General features: G+C 48.4%; 7 protein-coding genes across 7 annotated transcripts; 5 read left to right on the top strand and 2 right to left on the bottom strand.

The window, feature by feature from the left end:
* Positions 1–1,317: 1,317 nt before the first annotated feature.
* V1513DRAFT_443300 (citrate synthase-like protein) lies at positions 1,318–3,167 on the bottom strand. Its single transcript, XM_066897788.1, has 2 exons — positions 2,551–3,167; positions 1,318–2,494 (listed from the first exon to the last, which is right to left on the bottom strand). The coding sequence occupies exons 1-2, from the start codon at positions 2,792–2,794 to the stop codon at positions 1,443–1,445; spliced, it is 1,296 nt and encodes a 431-aa protein (XP_066754039.1). The 5' UTR covers positions 2,795–3,167; the 3' UTR covers positions 1,318–1,442.
* A 1,197-nt stretch (positions 3,168–4,364) lies between these two features.
* On the top strand, positions 4,365–6,518 carry V1513DRAFT_443294 (serine hydroxymethyltransferase). The gene is made up of 3 exons (XM_066897787.1): positions 4,365–4,764; positions 4,823–4,873; positions 4,927–6,518. Exons 1-3 carry the CDS (start codon positions 4,732–4,734, stop codon positions 6,250–6,252), a joined length of 1,410 nt encoding a protein of 469 aa, XP_066754038.1. The 5' UTR covers positions 4,365–4,731; the 3' UTR covers positions 6,253–6,518.
* A 1,921-nt stretch (positions 6,519–8,439) lies between these two features.
* V1513DRAFT_378207 (putative transposase DNA-binding domain-containing protein) lies at positions 8,440–9,888 on the top strand (the record flags this gene model as incomplete). Its single annotated transcript, XM_066894973.1, has 2 exons — positions 8,440–8,667; positions 8,704–9,888. The coding sequence occupies 2 exons, from the start codon at positions 8,440–8,442 to the stop codon at positions 9,886–9,888; spliced, it is 1,413 nt and encodes a 470-aa protein (XP_066754037.1).
* A 2,274-nt stretch (positions 9,889–12,162) lies between these two features.
* On the top strand, positions 12,163–14,318 carry V1513DRAFT_443275 (metalloenzyme). Its single transcript, XM_066897786.1, has 2 exons — positions 12,163–12,296; positions 12,482–14,318. The coding sequence occupies exons 1-2, from the start codon at positions 12,260–12,262 to the stop codon at positions 13,984–13,986; spliced, it is 1,542 nt and encodes a 513-aa protein (XP_066754036.1). The 5' UTR covers positions 12,163–12,259; the 3' UTR covers positions 13,987–14,318.
* Positions 14,319–14,973: 655 nt separating this feature from the next.
* V1513DRAFT_443271 (XFP N-terminal domain-containing protein) lies at positions 14,974–17,856 on the top strand. Its single transcript, XM_066897785.1, has 3 exons — positions 14,974–15,460; positions 15,517–15,904; positions 15,962–17,856. The coding sequence occupies exons 1-3, from the start codon at positions 15,190–15,192 to the stop codon at positions 17,751–17,753; spliced, it is 2,451 nt and encodes an 816-aa protein (XP_066754035.1). The 5' UTR covers positions 14,974–15,189; the 3' UTR covers positions 17,754–17,856.
* A 1,914-nt stretch (positions 17,857–19,770) lies between these two features.
* Positions 19,771–23,767, top strand: V1513DRAFT_443262 (uncharacterized protein). Its single transcript, XM_066897784.1, has 3 exons — positions 19,771–21,735; positions 21,784–21,945; positions 21,996–23,767. Exons 1-3 carry the CDS (start codon positions 20,116–20,118, stop codon positions 23,562–23,564), a joined length of 3,351 nt encoding a protein of 1,116 aa, XP_066754034.1. The 5' UTR covers positions 19,771–20,115; the 3' UTR covers positions 23,565–23,767.
* A 238-nt stretch (positions 23,768–24,005) lies between these two features.
* V1513DRAFT_443260 (uncharacterized protein) lies at positions 24,006–27,615 on the bottom strand. Its single transcript, XM_066897783.1, has 3 exons — positions 27,475–27,615; positions 26,226–27,361; positions 24,006–26,159 (listed from the first exon to the last, which is right to left on the bottom strand). Exons 2-3 carry the CDS (start codon positions 27,198–27,200, stop codon positions 24,504–24,506), a joined length of 2,631 nt encoding a protein of 876 aa, XP_066754033.1. The 5' UTR covers positions 27,201–27,361; positions 27,475–27,615; the 3' UTR covers positions 24,006–24,503.
* Between the last annotated feature and the right edge of the window lie 56 nt (positions 27,616–27,671).

Raw genomic sequence — 27,671 nt, 5'->3', positions numbered from 1 at the left:
TTGGCATACAAGCAATCACGGCACGTTTTGCAAAACTGTCATTGACAAATGAAATAATTGCTATTGCATTGTATCACGTCAATCGATATGTTTGAAACATGAGTTTCTGTTCGTCGTGTATCCGGCAGATTTCCAAACAAAACCATCCACCAATTTGACAATTCCATCACCCTGAGCACACTGCACACGCTGACAAAAAAAATTCTATACATACCACACCAACAGGCTGCGTTTCGACCGCAGTGGCGAGTAATCTCGTCATAACGGGGTACTTGAAAGTAGTCTGCTGTCTCAAGGCAGCAACACTCGACGACCGCGCGCCGAGCGCTGATGCAGCTCTACCTGCCGCAGACAACTGCGCAGACGCGCAGAGTCGCGACGACAGCTTTGGAATAGAACGTAACATTGTCAAAATGACGGGGGAAAAATGACGTACAGAAGACAGGACTTGCTTTCGTTGAAGACCGGCGACCGAAGTGCTTTTATTTCTATTCGCCAGCCAACTTAGTCACCCGGCCGCGGTTACCGGGCTTCCCGCGACTGCCACCGATAGATCTCACGTAAGATTAGAGAACAAGCTGACATAATCTGCATGACGCTAGACCTAATCAGGAATGATGCCATTTGAATTTGAGGCTGGTGATTGGGCAATCGGAAGCATGTTTCCGATAGTGCGCCTTGCCGACACCGTTTCAGCCGCACCAAAAAACCCTTGCAAGTACAGCCAAATATTGGCTATCGCCTGCTATAAATAAAGGTACCCCTAACCGAAGAGACCAGTCAGAAACTTCCGACTTAAAAATATTCTTCTTCGGGTCACATGACAGCGTTAAGAAATTGTTTGTGAGTATACAAACTCCTTGTCATGCTTTGATTAACTACTTGATTGAGTCAATATTTAATCAAATATAATATGCAGCATTTTGAAGACTTCAAAAAATGCTGTATTTCCCCTTAAGTTGCGCAATTATAGCAACGTTGAATCGGCTACATGCTGGCTAATGATCGACGACTTAGGTTTTGGGTTTAAACTACCGGTCAAAAATTGATTAATAAATATATGAGATTTCTTTTGGCCATGGTCAGGAACGAGCAAGAAAGTGCGGGGGACAAGCAGCTGACCAAATTTCTACCGAGCCGCGCGTAATAAATCGGGTGGGGGGAAGGGGAAATTCTGGCTAAGATCTCTCGATCAACTTTCGCTCAAGACAGTAAGGATGATCCGAAAAAAATTGCTTCCAAAGAACAACAACTCTGACGTGACAACTTGCACCAAAATAGTAATAATAAGATGAGTTAAGGCGGGAGAGTGGTTTTGTCAGATCAATCGGTCAGCTCAAAGATGATGCATTTGCACCAATAGCGCGACCTTCCTTTATAAACAATTACAGTGAGGAATAGAGCAATCGCTGCAATTCTATTTCTATATACTTTACTGTGTGCTATCTGGCACAGTAAACCACGGACTCTAAACTCATACTTTTTGGTCGCTCAATCGGCAGTCCTAACGCCCGATCCCAAATCAACTGCGCCAGCGGGCCAATACTGCGCGACACGCCGAACGCAACCGTATAGAACATTGTTTGCGTAAGTCCGAAATGGTGCATCAACACTCCGGACGCTGCATCCACGTTCGGAAATGGGTTTTTCGTCTTGCCATGCGCAGTCAGGACCGTAGGCGCAATTTCTGAGGTCTGAAGCACTAGTTTGAACAATTTATCGTGTTGAGAGATGGCGGGACGCGCGCCTGCGTAAGTCATGAGCGCCTCGAATCGAGGGTCGGGCTTGCGGAGGACTGCATGTCCATAGCCCGGGATCACGCGCCCTGACTTCAAGGTATTCCACAGGTAGGTCTCGATATGTGATGGAGTGAAGTCGAATGGAATGGCGTCCTTCATGGAGAGGATAAATCGAAGGACTTCTTGTGCTGCTAGACCGTGCAACGGTCCCGCAAGGCCCTGAAGACCGGCAGAGTAAGACAAATAGGGATCACAGAGTGCAGAACCGACAAGATGGGTCGCATGTGCCGATACGTTTCCTCCCTCGTGATCACTGTGAAGTGCGAGATATAGTCTTAAGAAATCAACAAAGTCTGGGTCGGAAGAGACTCCTAACAAATTCGAAAAATTCAGAGCCCAGTCTGCAGTGGGCGAAATAGACCCACGAAGAGGACCACCTCCTCCATAGCTGTTTTGATAAATCTTAGCAGCAATTGCTGGAAGCTTTGCGATCAAATTAATCACATCATCGAATGTAGGCTCCCAGTAGTCAGCCTTTGAGAGTCCCTTTTCGTACAGCTTCGCAAACACAGAATCGTGGTTAAGTGCCGCAACACCGATAGCAATCTGAGTCATGGGATGCAGCGTCGGCGGGAGAGCATCGAGAACGTGGGAAACGTGGTCCGGCAGCGCTCCCTGGTCAGCCAGCTCCGCTGAGAACGCTCGAATCTGTTCCGTGGTTGGAATGTTGCCGCTCAGGAGAAACCAAAACATTGCTAGTGACTATTAACACAAAATAAACATTACAAGAATGTAATCAAAGATTCACCACCCTCAGGCAACATTTCACCGCCTTCGGCGGCCTTAGGAAGTAAATCTTGGCATTCCACGATTGTCTTCCCGTGGAATCGAATGCCGTTGATCGGGTCCAACTGTGAGCCCTCCCAGAGCATGCTCCTCAGGCCGCGCATACCACCGAGCAAGCTGTTGACAGTAATTTCTCCCACAGACTTGTCGCCATACTCCTCCCTCACGCTCTGCAGCCTGGCGCGTTTTTCCGGGATCGCTTTGCGCATAACTCGCTTGAGTTCGCTCGAGGAGTGCCGGACCGTGATGCGGCTTGCATGGTGCAGAAGCGGGGAAACTGATGCGGCGGTGGCGGTGCCAGCACCGCCCACGACCAGAAGCTGTACATAAATTGGTTAGACGGCTGTAGGTTGAGTGGTCTTATGTCGAGCGGACGAGCGGATGTGAGTACGTACGAGACGAGACCTGGAGAGGCCTGACAGAAAGATGGAGGTCATGACAAACCAAGGAAGGGAGGAGAAAAAAGATGTGTTGGCGAGAAAACAAATCCGGGGATGGTCAGGCCTTTAAATATACTACGCCAATACTACGTGTCGCAAAACACAAGCGCGTGATCCGGAGCGCGACCAGCCTCAATTGCACGTGCCGAGCCGTGATGATGAGGCGCTGATGGTTGTTATTATTGATTGATCTTGGTACTAAGGACTCGCGACATTCGAATCTTGGTCTACAGCACTTTCACCGTCCCGAACCCGCAATGACGAGTCCACGCTTTGGCTGTCGTTGCTTATGCAGTATAGCTTTAGTCATATTTTGCAGATGTCAAACACAAAAACTACAGTAACTCATTCGGTGTACTTCATTATGTCTTTTTCAATTAGCAACAAGACAAGAGTAAGTATAATACTAGCAAGCATGTAGATCAATCATCAGCTCAGAGGTGATACCATAACTCTCCACTTATACCCCGCGATGCCAACAGCAACGCCTTCAAATTCTACTTCGCGAGCCCCGCTTACGCGTCGCCATGGCCAAAATGCACGCACTGCTCGCAACTTTGCATTCATGAGACTCTCACCATGACATGGTACCGATTTTCGTCTGAGATTAACTGATTCGGCATCTGCATTCATGATCAACGTGACCGTAAACTCCTGCTCCTTCGGCGACGCAATGTCTAGGTTGCGAAGGAGAAAGGCCTGGTCAGTTAGAAATCGCAGGAATGTCAAGAACGACAGTGCGGTACACCTAAATACTTACTAGGCACTCCCTCGTGCTGATTAATCCCGCATATCCATCCCAATCGCTCGTGGACAAGTAAAAAGATATTTGTGTCAACACCCATGAAGCCTCTCTCTTAGCGGATCCGGGCTCGCCATGCCGACGTTGGCGATTTCTTCGTCTTGACGAAGGCGTTGGCGTCAACGGCGGTGATACGACGACTGCGGGTGAACTCGATGGGACAACGCTTGCGAATTTTGTTGAGTGAAGAACGAGGTGTGTAGTCAGAAGGAGAGGTCGAGACGGCACGCATGCCACTGAAGGCGTCATCTCGCTCTAGGGTATTTGTTAGGTTCGAAATAGAAGTTATCCTTCAACAGTTAAGTTGTTAGTTCGAATTAAGAATATATAAACTGACTCTAACAGACAGCGGAAGCAGAGATCTGGAACCGGCAATCAGCATAGTCCACCATATGAATTCAAAATTACGAACGTATATTCTCGTTAGGATCGAAAAGTACAAGATATCTCTTTCCTCAGACAGTGTCAAGAGGGATTCTGTTGTGCTTGTAAAATTGATGGGTTAGGGTGAATTGTTCGTGCCAACCGAAATAAATGATTCATTTGTGCTGAGTCACGATTTGTGTGCCCCCCACAATGGGCGCAATCACAGCACATTTTCAGTGAACTGACCACAGCAAGTAAGATCATCCTGCCTCCTCAATTTGTTCTTAATGTTGCCGTCCTCAATTCGCTCCAGCATTCATCTAGTCCAGGTACGTTTAATGAGCTATTCGTGCTTGATCTGGCATGGCCATGCTGTTCCCAGAAATCTTTGGCGATCACGTGTAGACATGGCCCCACCGCATGAGATTTTTATAAGATTTTTCTTTCTCCAACTTCTCGTCTCACACAGTGTCCACAGAAATTTTCCCCCATTCGTCAATTTTCGGCTTCATCTCCCAGGTTGCTCAAATCCGCAGTAATGTCGTACGCTCTGCCAGAAAGCCACAAGGCTGTATGTGCTGTGTTGCTTGAGTTCAACAGCCAAAGCAGTTGCTAACAGTTGCGAGTAGATGTTGCAAAACAGCCTCAAGGACAGTGATCCTGCGGTCCAGACTATAATGGTATCTCGTGTTTCCACTCTCCGGACACTCAACAGCAGCTAATTCAGCCTTAGGATGCGGAGATCAAGCGTCAGCGCGAGTCCATTGTTTTGATTGCTTCCGAGAACTTTACTTCCCGCGCGGTCTTCGATGCCCTTGGATCTCCAATGTCCAATAAGTACTCGGAGGGATACCCCGGTGCGCGATACTATGGTGGTAACCAGCACATTGACCAGATCGAGCGCCTGTGCCAGCAGCGTGCCCTTGACGCCTTCCACGTCGACAAGGAAAAGTGGGGTGTTAACGTCCAGACTTTGTCCGGCTCTCCTGCAAACTTGCAGGTCTACCAGGCCCTAATCAAGCCCCACGAGCGTATCATGGGTCTTGACCTTCCCCACGGTGGTCACTTGTCGCACGGTTACCAGACCGATTCCAAGAAGATCTCTGCCGTGTCAACCTATTTCGAGACTATGCCATACCGCGTCAACCTGGATACCGGTATCATCGACTACGATATGCTCGAGAAGACCGCTGTCCTCTACCGTCCTAAAATCATCGTTGCCGGTACCTCCGCCTACTGCCGCTTGATGGATTTCAAGCGCTTCCGTGAGATCGCTGATCTTGTCGGTGCCTACCTCGTCGTCGACATGGCTCACATCTCTGGTCTCATTGCTGCCCAGGTCATCCCATCGCCGTTCGAGTACGCTGATGTCGTGACCACCACCACCCACAAGTCTCTCCGTGGTCCTCGTGGTGCTATGATCTTCTTCCGCCGTGGTGTCCGCTCCGTGAACTCCAAGACCGGCAAGGAGACACTCTACGACCTCGAGAATCCGATCAACTTTTCCGTCTTCCCCGGCCACCAGGGTGGTCCCCACAACCACACTATCACCGCACTTGCTGTTGCTCTCAAGCAGGCCCAGTCTCCTGAGTTTAAACTTTACCAGGAACAGGTGCTCAAGAACGCCAAAGTACTCGAGAGCGAGTTCAAGGCCAGGGGTTACACTCTTGTCTCTGATGGTACCGACTCGCACATGGTCCTCGTCAACCTCCGAGCGAAGGGCATTGACGGTGCTCGGGTTGAGGCGGTCTGCGAGAACATGAACATCGCGCTCAATAAGAATTCGATCCCTGGTGACAAGTCCGCTCTTGTTCCCGGCGGCGTCCGAGTTGGCGCTCCTGCCATGACCACCCGTGGTCTCGGTGAGGAGGACTTCAAGAAGATTGTTGAGTACATCGACCTAGCTGTCCAGATTGCTATCGATACCCAGGCATCGTTGCCAAAGGATGCCAACAAGCTCAAGGACTTTAAGGACAAGATCGTCTCTGGATCCGAGGAGTTGAGCAAGCTGAAGGAGACGATCGCGGCTTGGGCTGTTCAGTTCCCTCTCCCTGTTTAAGCAAATAAAGCGTAGAGCAATATGTGATAATGTTTTGTCTTTTAATTTATTTGTATTTGTTATTAACATAGTACAGTACGATTAGCGTACATTGATGGGATTGAATTCGGAATCATGGCGATCGTGTTACCTAAAAGTTTTGAGTATTCTGTATTTCGTTCGTAATTATGCTAATTCAATATTTTCTCTTTGTGCACGATTAGACGAAGTGTTATATGTTTATAGCAGGCTGTAATGATCTGGGAGAGTAAATAGAGCATGAGTCGGACGTCTTCGCTTCGACGGCAACGCTCACTTGTATTAGACGGCCACCAAACCCCTTATTTTGAACATTACGAACAAAATGTCGAGATTTAGTGGTCCCGCCCTGCATGCCACCTGGCAAGACCAGATGGCAAGGAGACAAGCCTCAGCGCACAGCTACCCTCCCCGAAAGGCGAATAGCTGTGCTCGCATGTGTATAGATCTCATAATGAGAATCTATACAAGAATCTATTTAAAGGAACATCCATTTGGACAAGGGCGTAGGGAAATCCTCCGGGAACAAACAAAAACCCAGTGGGAAAACAAAGAATCCCGGAGGTAAAACCTAACACTGTTCCTTATGAGCCTTGCCGGTATGGACCAAGTGGCTTGGTTCTCGCCAACTTGGACTACGCCGGCTCCAGACTGCCCTCTGACCCCCTGTAGCGCTCGCATTTTCTATGAAGAGGATCTCAGCCTGTCACAGACTCCCCTCTTGACGCCTTGTCGACAAGGCGTTGCTGGAACCGTTAGCGGGACCAGGTGGCTTGGTTCTCGCCATCTTGGACTTACTCCGGTTCCAGACTGCCCTCTTGCCCTCTGTCGAGAACGCGTCGCCGGAACTGGTAGTGGACCAAGTGGCTTGGTTCTTGCTGTCTTGGATCCTACCTGTTCCAGGAGAGTAGCGCGCTCGCATGTATCTAAAGAGGATCTCAGTCTGTCACAGACTCCCCTCTTGCGCGTTGTGTAAACGCGTCGCCGGAACCGGTAGTGGACCAAGTGGCTTGGTTCTCGCCAGCTTGTGCTTACTCCGGTTCCAGCCTACCCTCTTGCCCACCGTCGAAATGCGTCGTCGGAACTGGATCCGACCAAAATTGTTTTGGTCATCGCCGTAACTCCCCATTATTGGACCCAGTCCTGCGACGCGCTTGCCCGTCATTGTCTATTGCCTTCGGAAAGTTAGCCATATGACCAGATTGTTCGCATTGTAAAACTACTCACGTACGTTTGAAGAGGATCTCAGCCTGTCACAGCTCCCCTCCCGCCTTGTAGGAACAGGAACAGCAGCAGCAGCAGCAGCAGCGGGAACAGGTGGAGATATTTATAACCAGAGAGAGGCACAGGACCCAGCGCGTTTCAGGTGCGACTTCGCGAGTGTGAATTATATAGTCCGAGCGCGATTGTGTTACACCATGTCAATCAGGTGGAGATATTTATTTATAGGCAGACGAGTGACGCAGAAGTCAGCAATAGCCCCTGTCTGGCAGAAGCGCCGTGTAAATCGCGTGTAAATCGCGTGTAATGAACGAGTGTTTGTTTGTTTAGTGGCTACGCGTCCGAGCAAAGTTGAGGGAGAGTGATTTGTTTAGTGGAGATTGGCAGACCGTGCGCGCGTGTCTCGTGTAATGGTCGACTGCCAACGCGTCGGGCGGTAACGCACAACCGCATCGATATTACATCACATGCCCACAAATCTCGCTAGATGTAACTTACTGTAACACCAAACCCCTCGCCTTACTCAGATTTATCGATAGCTTTCATTTCAGCTCCGTCCCAACATGTCCACTGTCATGCCCCTGGCCAGAGTCACCACCTGAGCCGCGCTCTCTTACTTCAGTGGCGGCCGTACCGAGAAGTCGCAGAGCCTCGCACGAAATACGGAACAAGGAACGGCAATCTCAACTGAACAAACCACTCAATGTCTCAATCTCGAACTACCCGTAACACGATTTCACCAGTCGCCAGACCGCGGGCTACGCCGCCTCCCCTTCTTTCTTTCTCTTTCTCTCTTTTCACCAGACCGCGGGCTATTTCTGTTCTCTGGGTCTCTCGTCTGGTTATAAATACCTCCGCCTGTCCCCGCTGCTCCTGTACTGATCTGATTTTTCTATCTACCCTCTCGCACACGTCCCCACCAATACACTCCTTCGCACGCCTATAACCATGGTTAAACAACAGACAAGACAACAACGACAGCAGCAGCAGCAGGAGCAAAAGAAATGTCCTAAGCCGTTCTGGAACAGCGTTTCAGAGCAAGTCACCAAGCAACTGTGGTTGCCTTCTTCTTCCCTCGACGCCAACGCGTGGGGCTCGGAGACAATTGCCCACGGTTGGGCCAATTGTCTGCGGTGGTCTTCAGGTGCTGATGTCCACGATGATCTTAACTGGTCGGTGGATGAAGAGGACGTGGAGCGATCGGCAAAGAAGCCGAAATTATCCACGTCCGCTAAGGAGCCCGCGGCCAAGGCCAAAAGGTACAGATTGTATCCCACGGCAGAGGAGAAGAGGATCCTGGTGGAGTGGATTGGGGCGGCGCGTTGGACATACAACGAATGTCTGCGCGCCATAATGGATGAGGGGGTCCCTAGATCGAAGAAGGCGTTGAGAGCGAGGGCGATCAACAAAGAGGCGTTGGAGTTGTTGAAAAAGCCCTGGCTCGAGGAGACACCTTACGACATCCGGGACGCTGCGATGGATGACCTTCTGAAGGCATTTGCGTCGGGAGTAGCTAGGTACAAAACGGATAAGAAGGTGTTTAAGATCCGGTACCGCTCTCGACAAAAGTGCTTCCAGGAGAGCATCGTCATCCCCAGCAAACACTGGCTGCGGTGCAGTGGGAAGTACGCCTTTCTTCGGCACATGAAGAGTGAAAAGGGACTTCCCGAGAAGCTGCTTTATGACAGCAGGCTGGTGATGGAAAGGCTTACAAGCCACTTTTATCTGTGCGTGCCCGGGCCACTAGAGGAGGTGGAAGGCCCTGCAGGTATTCCTCGGGTCGTGTCCTTGGATCCGGGTGTGCGGACGTTTATGACGGGGTACACGCCGGATGGTGAGGTACTCGAATTGGGGAAGGCTGACATTGGCCACATCTACCGGTTGTGCCACCGGATGGATGCCCTGCAGAGCCGGTGGTCCGTGAAGGGGCTAGAGCACAAGAAGAGGTGGCGGATGAAGAGGGCAGCTGCAATGATCCGGCGACGGGTAAGGAACCTGGTGGATGACCTGCATTGCCGGACTGCCAAATTCTTGTGCAGTTCGTTCAATCTGGTCATATTGCCAAAGTTCGAGACGCAGCAGATGGTGACAGGCAGCGGGCGTCGCAGGATCAGGTCCAAGACGGCGAGAGCCATGAACACTTGGTCTCACTTCCGATTCCAGCGACGCCTTCTAAACAAGGCAAGGGAGTACCCTTGGTGCCGTGTTGTGCTGGTCAGCGAGGCCCACACAAGCAAGACCTGCGGAGCATGCGGCCATCTGAACAACGTCGGCGGTAGAAAGGAGTTCAGATGCGCTCAGTGCGGGTATGTGTGCGACCGAGACATCAACGGGGCGAGGAACATTCTGGTGAGGTACTACACCAAACTTGCAAGTGGGGAGTCTGTGACGGACTGAGATCCTCTTGAAGGCACATGCGATGCGATGAGGCTTGTGTCCTGTTCCAATGAGCCCTAAACCATCGCCTCAAATCCTGCGGCTCGTTATTATGAGTCTGTACTGTATATCCTTCCCTCCCGTCTAAGTCCCTGCATCCTGCGGCTGGTTGTTTGTGTGCCCTCCACCCAAATGCCTTCGCCAGTCTTCTAAACTCTGACGGATTGGACGCGGTTGCCGGTGCCTTTTTGAGTATTGTGTTCTTCGCCCTACTAGGAAAGATGTCTGTAGGCTAACGGTGCATATGCAGAGATATTAAGTGTTAACAGAGAATTAGGAGTTCAAGTTCGGATAGATACCGCGATAGTGCTCAGTGGGCCGAGTGCCTGGTTCGCCTCGGGCCGCGCCGGTTGATGGGAAACAAAGAAAGGTAAGCGAATGAAAGCAGCAGCGAACACCGGAATAGAAAGTCTGAAGCTATTATTCTGGCATCGTCCGCACGAAGCGTTAACAACTGGCCTCCCCTTTCACGCTGCATACCTACGGTTACAGAATTGGACGCTGATAGTCTCGCGACGATCGACTCTGCTGTTGCCGAGATCGAGAAGATCGCTCCCGACGGCATCGATGAGCTTTGGAATGTACGTGCTCCTGCAATGTTAGTGTCCTTCCTTATATGGCTACCGGATGCAGAACCTCGCGGTGTACAACCTCGGTCAGAATGGAACTTCGATCCGCACGTTCGTCCCAGCAGATGCGCAGAAAATATTCCAAATTAATGTGATGGCTCCTGTATACCTTTCATCCAAGCTTCTCCCTCTGCTCGAGGGTTATCTCTTTCAGGGCCCCTTCTAAGGTAGTTTTAACCTGGGGCATGTATGACGATATCTCTGAGATAGAGTTGTTCAGCCATATAATGCTGTAGGTGGTGTCGATACGATGGAAATATTGAGACCATTGACATCGATGTCTTTGATTGCCGCGTCTTCTTTGATATCGAAGCGTGTTTGTCGGCAGCTCACTTGAATCGAGGTCGAATAATCCATACAACGCTAATTGCAACGTACGGCCCCCGATCGCGTAGGTGGTAGGGCTAGGGTACTACGCGTACAATGCCAATGTCGGCAACGACGAACAGTTGGGCACGCGTAGATAAACCATTTGAAGCCCGAGTCAAAGCGTGGTTGTTAGGCCATAGAAACTGACAGAAGACGAGCGCATTAATATGCGTACGCAACGTTGAATAAAGTGGCGGATGAATAAGTCCAGGGGCGGAAGACAGATGCGTGATTTGGTTGGTTGAGATTGGGCTGCACGGTCAGCGAGTGAGTGAGAATGGGAAGCGTGCGACTGTTTACTAGCAATCGAGCGCAGGGTGGTTGCAGAGAACTGCCAACACACCGTCCGCGCTTAAGCAGACAAGACCCGGTTCGGTCATTGAGAGGTGTTTGTGGCAGATATCGACGGCCTGCGAGAGATGATGTGTCCCTTAAACAAGCACACGGTCTAGCGGCAACGCTCGGCGCAGATTTAGTAACAGTCTAACAATCGCATGTTCCAAACCGTCAAATCCGCCGGTGTGATCAACCGAGAACCCCCGACCAGAGTCAACAGCGATGTCGAGAATATTACTATGGAGTCTCCAGCTTGACAAGGTATATATATATTATATATATATATATATATATATATTACATATAATACACAAGCAATAAAAGCATGTGGACAATGAATCTCCCGCAAGAATAAATGTAGAGTGAGTAGAACCTTCTCACTCATTCTTCACAACAGATGTCCTCCCATGACATTCGGCATCGCATCCTTCAGATATTCCTCTTCTCTGTATATCTTACAGCCACGTCCCATACTTGTTCAATGTCAAAGCATTCTGAATTAAAACAACGCGAGGAACCCGAATTCTCTACGTGACGGCTGCAAAAGGGCTGCCCGTTCCAGTATCTATCATAATTACCAATTGATGAAACTGATTTAAGATTTGAATTTAAAGCTAACACCTGATAAGTGTATCGTACCTTGCTTGTGTAGACCTATATTGCTAGTTGCTGGCCAATTAATATTTTGCAAGCATCAATTGTGCGGTACAGCTGTCCTTACCACTCAATCGGCGCATATAACGCAGACTTTCTACAAAATATATTTAACTGGCCTGCAAATTTGAAGGGTGAATTGCACTGTAAGGCACCTATCAGGCACCGGGAAGCAGACACGACGAAAATGAAATCCCTAACCCATTCCCCAAAGACACGGAAGCATGTCGGCGAGTCAACAAACTGCAAATTAGAGGCAGCATAATTTTCTTTGTTCCCGAATTCGTCGACGTATAGTTTGCATTAGATTTTCCTGCCTTACGACACGACAACTAGAACACAGAATGGCTGTTGCACATAACGCTTGTCTTATTGTTATTGGTATGTGAAATCATTTGCTTCTTTTGGCGAGATATGGCGTCGCTAGAGACTGCTGCTGCAAAGCGAGCTGTTTGCCCAGTACAGGTGATGTTCTGAGCTCAATGGCTGCGAATAGCGGATAAATGGCACCAATTTGATTGATATTGTATGACAAGAATGTACTTGACTGATGCTAACGGATGCAGACGGCTGGGGCGTCGCTCCCGAGAAGGGCGTCTTGGGCAATGCGATTGAGAACGCGGATACCCCAACCATGGACGCGTTCACGAAAATCCCTGGCTATACTACACTCGAGGCCTCTTCGACCTTTGTTGGCCTTCCCGAAGGCTTAATGGGCAACTCCGAGGTCGGCCATCTCAATATTGGTGCTGGTCGTGTTGTCTGGCAGGATGTCGTTCGGATCGATATGACAATGAAGAAGCACGAATTTGATAAGACCGTGAACATTGCGAACGCTTTGAATACGGCCAAGAAAAACGGTGGCCGTTTGCACTTGTTGGGTCTGTTGAGTGATGGCGGCGTGCACTCACACCAGAACCACTTATTTGAGTTGCTGGCGACTGCGAAGGAGTTTGGTGTTGAGGAAGTGTATGTGCACGCGTTTGGCGACGGCAGAGATACTGATCCCAAGTCCTTGGCTGAATACTTGAAGACTCTCCTGGGCAAGTTCGAGGAGATTGGTATTGGCAAGCTTGCGACCGTTGTCGGACGTTACTATGCCATGGACCGAGACAAGAGATGGGAGCGTGTCGAGACCGCCGTCAAGGGTCTTATTGACGTCTCTGGAGGCGAGGCTGTTGCGCAGGATGATATTGTGTCAAAGATCGAGTCACGATACGCGGAAGGTGAGACTGATGAGTTCATCCGACCGATCATTGTCAATGGCGCGGATGCTCGAATCAAAGAGAACGACACACTCTTCTTCTTCAACTATCGTTCTGACCGTGTGCGTGAGATCACCCAACTCTTCGGTGTCGACTCTTCGCCCATCGACACCGAGATCCCTAAGAACTTGCACATCACCACTATGACTCAATACAAGGCCGACTATCCATTCTTCATCGCGTTCCCACCACAACGCATGGATGATGTCCTCGCTGAGTGGCTCGGAAAGAAGGAGATTCCTCAAGTCCATATTGCCGAGACCGAGAAATACGCGCATGTCACTTTCTTCTTCAACGGTGGCGTTGAGAAACAGTACCACCTCGAGCAGCGTGACCTTGTTCCATCTCCCAAGGTCGCGACCTACGATCTCGACCCCAAGATGTCCCAGCACGAGGTTGCTCAGCAGGTCTCCAAGCGCATTGCCGAGCACGAGTTCCCGCTCGTCATGTGCAATCTCGCCGCTCCCGATATGGTCGGCCACACTGGCAAGTATGAAGCAGCTGTCCAGGCCGTTACCCACTGTGACCTCGCAATCAAGACCATCTACGAAGCCTGCGTCCGTGAGAACTACGTCCTTTTCATCACCGCCGACCACGGTAACGCTGAGGAGATGGTGACTCCCGAGGGCAAGCCTAAGACCTCCCACACGACTAACAAGGTTCCGTTTGTCATGGCCAATGCACCAAAGGAGTGGGCACTCGACGACGGTGGTGTTCTTGGGGATGTTGCGCCTACCATTCTAGACGTCTTTGGTGTCGAGAAGCCAGAACATATGACTGGCCGAAGCTTGTTGAAGAGGAACTAAGCGTTGTTTAGGACCGTCGATTTGTTTCAGTGGTATTTAACGCACTTTTTGACGTTTCCTTTTTGTAGATGGATCTGGAGGAGAACACGCAGGCTGGTACTGCGGGGAGGCACTTGGAAAGAATTGTATGGTTTAGGCCACGTTATAGATGTTATAGATACCTATGCTAGACATGCATATTATATTGAATATAATGTAGAGATTATAGACCTGCGTATTGTCTACACTGTTTGTGATTTTTGCCGCGGTTTAGAAACAGACATTTGGCACTCTTGCTCTGGAATAGCCACACCAGAGCCAAAATAGATTGGTCTAATTCTTAAGCGCTTCAATTTTGTCGTTCTCCACTTTACGCTCATATCATGGACTCGAAATGCGTCTGTAGTTCTCATGATTTAGTAAATTATGAAGTAAGCGCGGAAACTGGATTTTTGAGTGAGATGAAAGGAAAATGGGTGACAATCTTCAACACTTTACGCTGCTGGTCACGTCAATTGCACCTCACAGCGTTGCGTCTACCGGACGATTTCTGCATAGCCTCGCCAGGTTCACAAAATCGAAAAATGGGGAAGCCGACGTAACATAATTGAGTCTCTGCACGATTTTGCGCAAGACCTTAACAACTTGTTACCGTGCGCCCGGGTGGAACAACCTGGGAAGATAGAAAGCAGCAAATGTCAATGACGGAAAGGACGGAATATGGAGACTCTAGAAACCCAATTATTCGGTGAACTATATCTCACAGGCTCTGTTTTACTTAACTGAAGCAGGAATAGCGTGACAATCGCGTCGCATGAGTTCCCGCTATGAGATTGCTTTTTGAATTACTTTTCGATTAGGCAAGTGCGATCGTTTGGAATGTCGAAGCAATGACGTCATCCAAATACTCAAACCTAAGCCGCTCGAGGCTGGTGAGCTCTCGCTTCTCCCCCTGGTACCGGGGCACAACGCACCAGCCACAGGAAGTACCGAAAGTAAGTTTCGATTGGCGTTCGATCCTTGCTCCGTATGGCAGTGGTCAAGGGTCCAGGGACGCATGAGAATCACGATCAACCCGCGTAACGTCCCTCTATTCAGCAAATATGATATATAAAGTCATGCCTTGGGCCGTCATTGCCACTCTTCTTCCAGCTCGCTATAGCGTCTGCTACAACAAAGAGTACCTAATCTACCTAGAAGATCCAATTTGTGCACCCACACGAGATGTCTACCACTACCACTACCACTACCTCCTCGGTCCTTCATCTCAAAGAGATAGCGAACCCTCCTCCCGACCCATCGTTGCTTCCTGATTATGTGCAGGATCTCGGTGTCAAGATCAACTTCAAGGACTACCTCTCCTCAGAAGAGCGTTGTGCCCTGGTCAAGTTCCAACAGCTCGCCGACTACATTGCCGCTTCCATGATCTTTCTTAAGTCCAACGCTCTTCTCGAACGTGAATTATCACAGGATGACATCAAGTTCCGTCTGCTCGGTATGGTGATCGGTTACATTCTTCTCAAGTTCTCACAATTGCTAACCGCCTCCGAGGTCACTGGGGCACTTGTCCCGGTCTTACTATCGTTTATGCCCACTGCAATCGTCTGATCGTCAAGAACGATCTCAACATGATCTATGTCGTCGGTCCCGGCCACGGTGCTCCTGCCATTCTTGCCGATCTCTGGATTGAGGACTCACTAGACGCCTTTCTCCCTGAGTACCCTCGCAGCAAGAAGGGGCTTGCGAAGCTCATCAAAAGCTTCTCCTGGCCAGGTGGCTTTCCTTCACACGTTAACGCTGAGGTTCCCGGTTCGATTCATGAAGGTGGAGAGCTCGGCTACTCGCTTGCCGTTGCCTATGGCGCAATTATGGATAAACCTGATTTGATTGTCACCTGCATTATTGGTGATGGTGAGTCCGAGTCTGGACCTCTTGCCGCGTAAGATCCGTTGTGATCTTCTCTCGATCTGAACGTTGAATACTAACTGATATCCAGCGCTTGGAACTCGCACAAGTTCATTGACCCCGCCGAGTCTGGAGCAGTTATCCCCATTCTCCACGCCAATGGTTTCAAGATCTCCGAGAGAACTATTCCCGGTACTAGCGACGACAAGGAGCTCATTGCTCTCTTCTCTGGCTACGGCTATCAGGTCAGGATTGTTGAGGATCTCAAGGACATGGACGATGATCTTGCCGCCTCGATGGACTGGGCTCTTGCACAAATTAAAAGGATCCAGACTGCTGCTCGATCTGGAAAGCCAATTGTCAAACCCAGATGGCCCATGATCGTTCTCCGAACGCCAAAAGGTTTCTCTGGTCCAAAGTCCCTCAATGACGAGCCTATCGAGGGCTCCTTCCATTCCCATCAGGTACCTCTTCCTGAAGCGAAGACCAACCCAAAACAGTTTAGGCTTTTGAAGGACTGGTTGTCGTCATACGGTGTTGACAAACTACTTACTGCAGATGGGCAGCCCATCCCTGAAATTCTCAGCTTAGTCCCCAAGGAGCGCTCCAAGCGTATGGGCCAGGTCAGAGAGACCTTCAACGGCTATGAACCGCTTGTGCTACCGGACTGGAAACCTATTGCTAAGGAGAAAGGATCACAGTACTCTGCCATGAAAGCCGTTGGTGAATACCTCGATGATGTACTGGTCAACAACCCTAAGACTGTCCGAATTTTCTCGCCCGACGAGCTTGTTTCCAATAAACTTGACGCCGTTTTCAATCACACCAATCGTGACTTCCAGTCGGATCCTCTGACTCGGTCCAAAGGTGGTCGTGTCACGGAGGTTTTGTCGGAACACTGTTGTCAGGGTTGGATGCAAGGCTATACCTTGACTGGACGTGTTGGAGTGTTTCCGTCCTATGAGTCCTTTTTGGGTATCATTGCGACCATGATGGTCCAATACGCCAAGTTCATGAAGATGGCAAAGGAGACTAAGTGGCGTCGTGATATTGCCTCGCTCAACTACATTGAGACATCGACCTGGACTCGTCAGGAGCACAATGGTTTCTCGCACCAGAACCCAGCATTTATTGGCACGGTTATCAAGGTCAAGGCCGAGACTGCGAGAATCTACCTTCCTCCTGATGCCAATTGTTTTCTTTCCACGGTCCAGCACTGCTTGAGAAGTAAGAATTATGTTAACTTGATGGTCGGTTCGAAGGCTCCTACTCCCATCTACCTCACCGCCGAAGAAGCCGAGGCTCACTGTGTTGCCGGCGCTTCTGTTTGGAGGTTTGCTTCCACCGACGGTGGATTGGACCCAGATGTTGTCCTTGTTGGTATCGGTGTAGAGGTCACTTTTGAGGTCATTGCCGCAGCTGCACTGTTGAAGAAGAAGATGCCTCACTTACGTGTGCGTGTTGTGAATGTTACTGACCTTATGATCCTTCAACCTGATCGAGCACATCCTCACGCTCTGTCCGACGAAGGATTTGCTTCGCTCTTCACCGACGACAAACCAATCCACTTCAACTACCACGGCTATCCAACAGAACTCAAGGGTCTTTTATTCGGCCGTCCAAATCTTGACAGAGTTACAATCGCTGGATACGATGAGGAAGGTACGACTACCACCACTCTGTCTATGATGGTCCTCAACAAGACTGACCGATGGTCCGTTGCCGTGCATGCCATCGAGGGCGCCGCAAGATGCAACCCGAATGTCCAGATCCAGAGCCATTTGCTAATATCTGAGTTTGAGCACGCGAGACGCAAACACCAGGATTATGTATTTGAAAATGGAAAGGATCCTGAGGGATTGTATGATACGCCTAAATTTTAGGCGAGATTATTATTTGAATACGATTAAAATATGAGGGGTAGATCTTGTGCTGTACATGTAATGTAAACACGTTACGAAAGATAATCAATAAATTGAATCTGTATGTGAAAGTTAGACTTATGCCTATGACACGATTCGGAGGTTTACCATAATCGATGAGAATTGGATTGTCAAACCTGACAGCCATCTGCCACTGGAAATCAATCATATTGGAAGAATGGTTTCGACGGTGATCTTAAATCATAAATTCTTAGTAGGTTTTGGATTGATGCCAGTCAAGTTGTCAATCGACAAAAAATTAAACTCAAATTATTGTGCGGAAAGAGTTATCTGAAGGGACCCTTACTCCGCGGATCTGATAGTGTGCGGCTGTCCCAATATCTGAAGATGGACACTTGTACTTTTCCGGACAGCATTCGGCCCTCGGTCCGACGTAAACATGGGGAGTTGGCTGAAATTCCTGTTGATATGCTCGGTAGCAGTGGTAGGTCCGGTTAGTCCATCTGGTCATATAGGGCCACTTTTAACAGGATGGACCAACTCGTATTAGCTTTTTGACTATCTGATTTCTGAGCTTTCGAGTTTTGTAGAAAGTACTTGCATAATACTGTACTTTGAATCGGCCCAATCAAATTAGATGCCGCACTCCTCCACTGGCCGATATTGCCAGCTGCACAAATCCATCTCGAGAAACTTCCCATGGACATGGACTAACCGCCTGGTTGACGGTCCTCGCCGGTTTCTTTTCCATGTTTTGCTCTTTCTGGTGGGCAAATGCGATCTGTGTTCCAGGATTACTATGAGAGTCAGCAGTTGAAATATCTACCTACATCTACAATCGGGCTGGATCGCATCATTGCAGCTATTCTTTATATTCGTTTCCGGTATTGCCTTTGACAACAACGTTTACCAGTCAGGATAACGGGACTATAGTTTGATGGCCTATTATTCGATGCGGTCGGATGTCGATATTTCCTACATCATCGGCACCGTGCTTGAAGACCTTGGACTCACGATGACGCCTATTATTTGGAGGTTCTGGTATGCCAATGAATTATTGCGCCACTGCTGCCGCTTTATTTTGTCACCGTCCTCGCTGCTGTAGCGACACGTTTTCACCGGAAAAGGGGACTGGCTATGGGTCTAGTAGCTAAGCTCTTCCGAACTGGTTAGTACTCTTAGGATATGTCCGGGATATATGTCGGGGATAGGTCTCAGTGGTTCGATTTCCCGATTATGCTCAGAAAACTGTCGCAAAATATTTCATACGGTCGGACCATGCGAGCAATGCGCGTACCTAATTCTCGGTTCCATTGTAATTGTTAATATTACTATTACGTCCAATGCAGCACACAAAGGATTCCAAAAAATCACGCCCATGACTACACGAACCATTTACCGATATTCATTACCTTGTCCTGGTGGTCACGGCAACACTGCCATTTTGGGGTCTATTCATTTCCTTTGATTTCTTGACAACTACCCGGCGCCATTATAGCATCATGGAGGACATGGCGACTTATCTTGTTTCCATCCTGATTTCGCTTATTGTCATTGGACATATTGCTCACCATGCCTGTCGGTATAATGTCAACACCATTGGAATCTCCACTGCTGGCATTCTCACACTGGTAATGTGAATTCCATCGACAAATTAGCGCCGCTTATTTTGTACTCGGTCATTTATGGCTTGATTCCGGTAACTTCGCTTCTCTCGGTCCAGCATGCTGCGCGCAGATTTCGCATCTAGCGATATCGGCACGCGCGTCAGCACTTTCTTCGCGGTCCTACTGTGTGACGGTTCGAAACAAGCAAGGTTGCAAGGCATGATGGTGCGGACGTGTTATGAAGGTCGGATGGTCACTTCGAAAGAATTTTCTAATGGTGGAGAAGACAGATATAATGTTAATGAGTAAACTCAATTGAGTAATCTCTATATTCATTGTTAAGTTACTTTCAGGACATGGCTATTGTTCGCTTTAAAGCAAGTTCATCACAGCCTTTTAAGTGTTTTGTACGATCATGTGCGCTATAGTGTGACGATTTGCGGCGGCACCCGCGTAAACAAAACAATCCTTCCTCGACGTCAGGAACGTCTCGAATTGCACACACAATCATCTTGCCGGTACCTATACCCATTCCGATATTCTCTCGTCCTGATAATTACAGGGGTATTAGGCAATGACAACAGTGACTATTCTGGTCGTCCAATGCGGATCCATCTCTGAGTGTCAGATCAACCTTTAATGTCAGTCTTAAATGTTTTGAATTTTTCCACGTGCGACAGCGTTCACTTCATTCGCGACCTCTTCTAACCGATCGATTGACTTACAGAATTTGATCGCAACTCTTTATCCCGGCTATGGAAGAATACGCAATCGCGCGTCGACTGTCACCGCAAAGTTCATCCCGGCCGCCGTTATCCACAACTCCAACCGCAGACGACTCGTCGCTTCCGGCACCACCCTACTCGCCTCCTGGTGATAAGCAGCAGGATCTGTCGGCCAGTAGCAACTACCTGGCGCTGGCGCACACACCGGACGTTATGTCGTCGGTTGACACTGATGGCGTTTACGACGTCGCTGCGAGCTTGAGTCGGATTAGTATTCGCAGTTCAGGGCATGGGTCGCCAGCTGAGGGGCTTCATGAGGTGCAGGTCCAGCTTATTGATCAGTCTAGGATTGGCAGTGTACCAGAATACTCAGCCTCTGGAAATGATATTGGGCAGGAGGAGTATGAGTATGATGTGGAGAGGGAAGAGCCCTATGATGAAAGTGAGCAGGAATATGAGGACTTGCGGTACGACGACGAATACCACCGAGAAGCTGAACCAGACGCCAGCCCTCCCAATGCGCGGCGCAATTCTGTTTCAACGTCGGAAATCAATATATCATTACCGTCGGTCGAGCCATCGTTTGCAGGATCGCTCATAGAACAGGCTCCATCTCCATCACCTACTCTTGTACATGCGACTTCACAAGCTGCTAAAACGGACGAGTTGTTATCATCACCACAAATTTCTCCGTCGCCATCGCCACCATTGCCTGATACCCATGACCTGGAGTTAGAAACAGCTAGCGGCCTAAGCGGGGCTGATGAAGCATTACAAGACGTCACTGAGGAGGAGGACGAGGACGGGTTTGATGCATCTCCACTGCTCAAAAAGTCAGCTACGCAACAACAAACTATGCCAAATGGCGATGAAACACCAAAGCCGTCCAAGTCCACATCCAATACTCGCCGCCAGAAACAGCTCCGCTCTCGTGTCCCCGATCCCACGGAAACAGCAATTGCCTCGCGCGTGAAGAATATTACGGTCTCCGATTCAGCTGTTAAGAATTTCGCTTTACGACATTCTCAAAGGTCACGACGGTCAGCAACAGGCACATCTATTACAAGTTCTACAACACAGAATTCGAACACAAATGCGACATCGACATCTCGCCTAGTGCCACCCTCAACGGCATCGAAACCGACGGCACCGAATACTGTGGCCAGTAAACTGACGCTGAGAGAGCAGTCCGCGTTAATTGATAAACTGCAGAAGGATAATTGGGGTTACCAGCTAAAAATTTACATTCTACAGGAGGAACTAGATAAAAGATCAGAGGATAGTGTCCGGGATTTACGCAATGAAAATGTTGAGTTCAAGAGTATTAATGTTGGTCTCAACATTGAAATCAAAAAGCTGAATCGCAAAATCGTTGACCTTGAAGCTCGGTTAAGGAAGGCTGAGACCGAGCGAGCTGCCGACCAGGAGAAGGACGAACGGGTCGCCGAGGTTGAGGCAGAGAATCGCGAAGAGATCGAGGATTTACGAGCTGAGCTGGAGAATTATATGAATCTAGTCGAAGACTTGAAAGTTGAGCTGGAGGCGACGCGGGATAGGGTTCAAGAATTTCAAGAAAACGAGGCACAGTATAAGGTTGAACTCCAGCAGTGGCAACGCAATCAGAAAGATGAGATTTTGGAGGAGGAAATTGTGCGTTTGCATGACTTTAAAATTATGCGATATACTAACGTATCAAAGGCTACACTGAAACGGTTCCTGGAAAAGGAGCAGCTGGCTAGAGATATTGCTCAGAAGGATGTCATTGACTTGCGGAATGAGCTTCTGAAAGTTCGTCGAAGTGCATCTACCATGGGCAGTAGTGACCGTGAGACGTCAGCAGAACTGAACAAATTGCGACAGGTACGTTTTAATATATATCTGAATACCGAGACCATAACCTAATTTTATAGGACAATCGTGATCTCCGACGGGAACTTGGCACTCAGGCCACACTGACTGACGCCAGTAATCTTGAAAAAGAAAGACTCTATCACGAGCTTGAAGACCTTAAAAGGTCATTGCGACGCTCATCGTCGTCAGCTACGTCTTCTCGCCGATCTGTCGCCGCCGAAACTGAGGACTACGAAGCCGTTATATCTGACCTGCGTGACAAAGTCTCCGAAGTAAAATTTATTGCTCGCGAACGCAAATCGCAGGTCGATATTCTGAACAAGGAGAATGCTGACCTGCAGGATGTAATCGAGGACCTGCAATCCACAGTACAGACACTCACAGAAGATAAGGGGTCTCTGCAAGCCGATGTCTCTCAGCTTTTAAAAGAAGCAGCTGCTCGGGAAGAAGAAATCGTGACATGGCAGGAGGACTACGAAGTTCTGAGCACCGAAGCTGATGCTGAATTGACCCGACTATCGGATTTGGTTAAGGCTAAGGATATGGAATTTACGAAGTTGCATGCTGAGATCGATTCATTCACGCGCCTTGTTACGGCTTTTGAACGCGAGTCAGAAGGTCTAAAGAATGAGATCAAGGAGTACCGGGACAAGGTTGCTGAGCATGAACGGATTGCTGAGAGGTTACGCGCACAGCTTAATGAGACTAAGGCTGATATGGAGACTCAGCTACGTGCTTCTCAGGACGACAATGTGCGGGAGCGGGAGCGATTGAATGATTTGCGGCGTCGAGCGCACGATGCTGAAGCTGCCAGTCGAGACCTGCGTAAGCAAATTCAAGAATTACAAGATGATAAAGCTCGAGAAAGAGCACGATACAACGACCTTCGCCAGCAGGCGCAGGAATCCGAGGCCACATCTGCCGACTTACGAAAACAGCTTCAAGGAGCCAAGACAGCGGTCGCGGCACGAGAACAAATCGATATGCGAATTCAGGAATATGAAAATGCCATGGTCGATCTCGAAAAACAGCTTGAAAATTTGCAGCGAGAGAATGAAGCAAGAACAGATGCTCGTGCAGCATGGACTCAAAAGGTTGCAGAGTATGATGCCACAATTGCTGGATTAGAGAAGAAATTATCTGATGCGCAGGATCGGAATAATGTACTGCAACAGCTGGCCAATGGTACCGTAAACGGCAAGAATTCTCAGCTGCAAGCGAGTACGCTTTCTAGCAAAAGTTCGCTTAATGGTGGCATTGAACATTTGCTAGGTTTATCTACGGGGTCAATGTCAGCGTCAGCTTCTACCGATAAATGGATGATTCGACTGCAAGAGCTTGAACAACGGCTCAAGGCAGAACGAGAAGCTAGGATACGTGATCGCGATGGAGCGCGGCAGAGATTAGCTGAAGCACTGCGCGAAAATGACGAGTTGAAGGGTGCGTTATCTAAAGCTCGGTCACGGACTACAGGAACATTTGGAACTCTAGGTCCACTATCAGGAGCATTTGTGCGGTCATTCGCGGCGCCGATGACCAATGAAACCAAGGCTACGAGTGGAAGTCTAAGACGTTCAGCAAGATTAAATGATGCTGATGACGTTGACGACGATGTAGATAGTCATTAAATTGAGAAGTAAAATCAGAATATATTGGGTTTGGGTGCTATTTTCGGTGGTATTAATTGCGTGTTTTGTTCTTGTATTGTTGGTCGTCGCATTATTGTTGTTTCTCGTGTTTTTGTCGTCTTTATTCAACGGCGTCATAATCGTGCAATTCTTGTATCTGTATTAGAAGGATAAACATACTGTACTTTCTATCTATCGACAACACAAATGATACTCATCAATTAGGAAATGTCCAGCAAATTTGTTACCGCACGATCATCTTCAGACAAGAATGAGAAAGTACGGTATGAGGTAACAACTTGCTTCGAATTCGTAAAAGAACTTATCGTTCTACCCATTCTTTTCCCCTCCGTTCGCTTATACCAAAAAAAAATTCCTTTGAAACGACGCAGTGAATAGAAGGGAGCATTTGTGTCGGGGAAAAAAAAAAAAAAAAAAGAGAGCTCCAAACGAAGACACGCAAATTTAAAGACATCCTAAGTCCTAACCCTGATGGGTACGACCGCAGGAACTATATTCCGAAAACCCCTAACTTTCGATGTCAGGTTTAAAAAAGAAGTTTCAGCGTATCGAAGAATTGATTTGATTTAGGATCTAATAGAAAAAATCTTGCAACTTAATAAGGCTCGAGCTCATGAAAATATTATCACATAATTTGGAGCTAACTCCGAAGTTTCATCAACGAGTGCACAAGCACGTGAAATTGTGACCGTACTGTCCAAACTGCGCTTGCAATTTGCACGAGATTGCCGCAACTGTACCTGTAGTCATGCTGGGGCCAATTTAACTTCATTCTTATAATACGACTTGTGAACTTAGTTATGGGTGTCTTACTTCAAATATCCAATATAGTTACCATTACCGGTGTACAGCATAGTCCCATCCAAATATACAAGTCCACAACAATATCCTACATAATTATCCATCGTTTCTGATCTATCAACCCAGCTTAAACCTGGAGAGATTCGCGTTTGGTGGAGGCACGGCGGGAATGCGCGTACGATCAATAAGACTTACTAATGCATCCGGATCAAATAGCACAGCCTTGTAAGACGATGCCGGCGGAAGTAAACTCAAGAGTCTCATAACCCCGTCCGGAAGAGTATTAGTGTAGCCACTAAATGGGTCCCGTTGCTGAGCACTAGAATAGTTCACTCGCGGTTCTGACTTTTCCTTCTCTTTCTTTCGATTCCGCTTGCGCGACTCCGGCTTTGGCTCTTCTCTAACACGTTTCTGAACACGCTTCGATTTAGCTGTAGCCTTTACTGGCTCCAAAGACGGTACTGGCACTGGTACAACAATATCTTCTTCAACATCTTCCTCGGCAATTAAGGAGGCGTTGGAAAAGCCCTGCTCTTCCTTTAAAATTTCCTTGTATTGAGGTGGCGCTACCTCTCGCTCGCCGATGACACTATGTCCTCCTAACGTATACCGAGTTGCAAACCGAGCAATAGGATTTGCGTCGGGGAAGAGCTCCGACATACGAATATCAAGTTTTGCAACTGCTGACAGTTCGCTACCATACGCCGCTTCATACGCATAAAACTTTCGAAAGAGTGGCCGAGCATCCTTGGCAGAGAGTCTCGACGCCGTACGTTCAAACAATGCACGAGCGTTCGTGTCATCATTGGTCATAATAAGGAAATCAAGGTATTGTTCGACGAACGCAACTGTGTCTCCAAACCGTCGCAACCCAATTTCAAAAATTTTGCTCGCGATTTCGGGGCCTTTGTTATGATAATATTCCATAAGCGCGGATGCGACGAAAATATGATGTGTAGAATATGGTAGCTTTCTAGCTTCACTAAACACTTGACGGGCAGCTTTGAGACCCTCCATTCTCTTCATGGCACGCATATACATGGTGTTGCATAAGGTGAGATCCTTCGATAGGTCGGAAATTCGCTCTTGGCTCTTTTCCTCGACTTTCTTTATCTTGAGCTCAAGATCATGATCCCTCTTCTTATCCACCACCTGCTCATCGCCATCCTCATCCTTGGTCTTGTCGTCTGAAGCGGAATAAATACTCTTGGTTTCTTCACGACTTTGTAGCGCATTCTTCTTGTCCTCATAAATTTCCTCTGCCATCTTAATTTCTTTTATGATGCTGGCAGCAAGATTCTGGTAAGTCTTCTTGGCATCCTCGCGCTTTTTAGCGAGTTCATAAACTTCTGCTAGTCTGAAATGTAGTAAACTACTTCCAGGATTAGCAGCTACACCATCGCGTAAAAACGAGAGCTGGAGATCTGGCATATCCATCGATGCACAATATTCTGAGACATCAAACCATATCTGGGGGTAGAAGCGAAGAGGCTGTAACGCCTGTCGATAGGCATACAAAACACGCTCGACTAATTGCTCTTTTCCGCCTAATATTCCTCCTTTCCCATCTTCTGTAGCGAATCCGAGCGGATCGTTTAGTTCCCATGAAATCCACTTATTCCACAGACCCAGTTGAGCAAGTTCAGATTCTCGCCATCGCGGTCTAACTGGAATTAAATTACGATCAAGTGCGGCAGAAGTCTGTTGGAGTTCCTTTAGACAAGATCGTGCCTTCATATACGCAGGCGCTCTGTCAGCTAAAAACTTGCGAGCCTAAAGATACACAGTGAGCACGAGCCATTAACATCAACATTAATCCACACAATAGCTCTGACATACCGTAGTCTTATTCAACGAATTTTCAAATAAATTATAATCTTGCCAGAGGTTCTCCAAGTTCTCCACTGGAATGCAAATCACCCTCTGGAACACCTTCCTAAGCAGGTCCATTTTCTGCTGTGTTTCCCAAGTCGACTGGCCATCTGGACTGCTTTTGATGAAGTCGATGTAGTCTTTCCATATTTTCCCTGATCGAACATCAATTCCGACTTTGCTGACAACTACCTGAAATGCCTGAATGATTGTTCGACGTGCCACTTCGCCATCGGTAATGACATTATTTCGCCTCCGAACGTAGGTAAGGTAGTGTTCCCAGATCGATAAACTAGTGACGGCTTCAACTGCTCGACGATAGACTTCCTCCGCCTTCTCGAACTCCCCAGCACTTTGCTCCATCTCCGCGTACGCAATCCATTGTGAGGCCACCGTTGGGTACAGTTTCAATAACCTTCCATAAGCATCTCGCGCAGGATCAATTTTTCCACGCTTGACGTACTCAGCTATCAATTCGTTATACAATGCCAATGGTGCACGTATTCCATCATGCGCAATTCTGTCTTCAAGATGTCCAATAGTATCTTTCGGAAGCCGTTTTCGACGCGAAGTAACAACTGGCATAGGCTCAAGATCTGCCACGGAAGGCGTGGATGCGGTACTTGTCGTCGACGCCGTTTCGTCGTCAGAAGAGGATTCCTCCTCGTCGTCATCTTCCTCTTCAGGCTCAAGTTCGGGCTCCGCTATACTAGCTGCACTCGCCTGATCTGCTATTTGTGATACTGGTGGTAGTAGTTTATCTATCAGATCCATCTTTGCGCCATTCGATTCGGTCTCTGGAGCAGGGACAAATCCGTATTCCGCAGCTACGTCCTGTGTAGCCTCTTCCTCGTTATCATCAACCGGCGAAATATATCCAGGAAGTCCTGAGTCATTGTCGCTTGAGATAGGCTCAGCATATGATAGAGCACCATCCGTCATACTGGATGGCGTGAATAAAGGAACCTCTGATTTTCTAGATTTTCTAGAGAGGTACCGATCTCTGTCTTTTCGGGGCCTATTTCAAACGATCGTATATAATATGCGATTATAATTTCAATAGCAAATAATGAAGTACAATTAATAATGTATGGGTATAGAAACTGGAATGATAGTAAGCACTCAACGCACGCTGATCCTCTAGAGAGCGGAGCTTCCAAATGTATCGATATCACTAGACTCCAGTTTGTAGACCTGGCAAATCATAAATACATACCCAATATTTAGTCCCAGTACCCCAAATTCCCAGTCCAAACAGCTGATTCTGATACGCAATACCGAATTTAAGGTGATTCGAGTCTGCTTCGGTGCCAATATTCTCACGAGAGCCCATGTTAGCAGTTACGCACAACCCAACCCTAATCCAGAGCGTCGACTCTCTCTCGAAAAAATTCTGCTCCGCTGTTCCAGGCT

Source organism: Lipomyces chichibuensis (assembly GCF_038497645.1).
Source record: "Lipomyces chichibuensis strain CBS 12929 unplaced genomic scaffold V1513scaffold_12, whole genome shotgun sequence".
Taxonomy (NCBI): Eukaryota; Fungi; Ascomycota; class Lipomycetes; order Lipomycetales; family Lipomycetaceae; genus Lipomyces; species Lipomyces chichibuensis.
Note: the sequence above shows the minus strand (reverse complement) of the source record. Positions and strands in the feature narration are given on the sequence as shown.

Excerpts from the sequence above, each read along its gene's own strand:
- V1513DRAFT_443275 (XM_066897786.1), top strand. The coding sequence starts at position 12,260 with ATGGCTGTTGCACATAACGCTTGTCTTATTGTTATTG. Across the intron at positions 12,297-12,481 it reads CGCTTGTCTTATTGTTATTG|ACGGCTGGGGCGTCGCTCCC; the intron begins GTATGTGAAATC and ends TAACGGATGCAG.
- V1513DRAFT_443260 (XM_066897783.1), bottom strand. The coding sequence starts at position 27,200 with ATGACGGATGGTGCTCTATCATATGCTGAGCCTATCTCAAGCGACAAT. Across the intron at positions 26,160-26,225 it reads ATTCGTTGAATAAGACTACG|GCTCGCAAGTTTTTAGCTGA; the intron begins GTATGTCAGAGC and ends GTGTATCTTTAG.
- V1513DRAFT_443300 (XM_066897788.1), bottom strand. The coding sequence starts at position 2,794 with ATGCGCAAAGCGATCCCGGAAAAACGCGCCAGGCTGCAGAGCGTGAGG. Across the intron at positions 2,495-2,550 it reads CGGTGAAATGTTGCCTGAGG|CAATGTTTTGGTTTCTCCTG; the intron begins GTGGTGAATCTT and ends AATAGTCACTAG.
- V1513DRAFT_443262 (XM_066897784.1), top strand. The coding sequence starts at position 20,116 with ATGGAAGAATACGCAATCGCGCGTCGACTGTCACCGCAAAGTTCATCC. Across the intron at positions 21,736-21,783 it reads AGATTTTGGAGGAGGAAATT|GCTACACTGAAACGGTTCCT; the intron begins GTGCGTTTGCAT and ends AACGTATCAAAG. Across the intron at positions 21,946-21,995 it reads AACTGAACAAATTGCGACAG|GACAATCGTGATCTCCGACG; the intron begins GTACGTTTTAAT and ends CTAATTTTATAG.
- V1513DRAFT_443271 (XM_066897785.1), top strand. The coding sequence starts at position 15,190 with ATGTCTACCACTACCACTACCACTACCTCCTCGGTCCTTCATCTCAAA. Across the intron at positions 15,461-15,516 it reads CATCAAGTTCCGTCTGCTCG|GTCACTGGGGCACTTGTCCC; the intron begins GTATGGTGATCG and ends ACCGCCTCCGAG. Across the intron at positions 15,905-15,961 it reads GAGTCTGGACCTCTTGCCGC|CGCTTGGAACTCGCACAAGT; the intron begins GTAAGATCCGTT and ends ACTGATATCCAG.
- V1513DRAFT_443294 (XM_066897787.1), top strand. The coding sequence starts at position 4,732 with ATGTCGTACGCTCTGCCAGAAAGCCACAAGGCT. Across the intron at positions 4,765-4,822 it reads TGCCAGAAAGCCACAAGGCT|ATGTTGCAAAACAGCCTCAA; the intron begins GTATGTGCTGTG and ends AGTTGCGAGTAG. Across the intron at positions 4,874-4,926 it reads CTGCGGTCCAGACTATAATG|GATGCGGAGATCAAGCGTCA; the intron begins GTATCTCGTGTT and ends ATTCAGCCTTAG.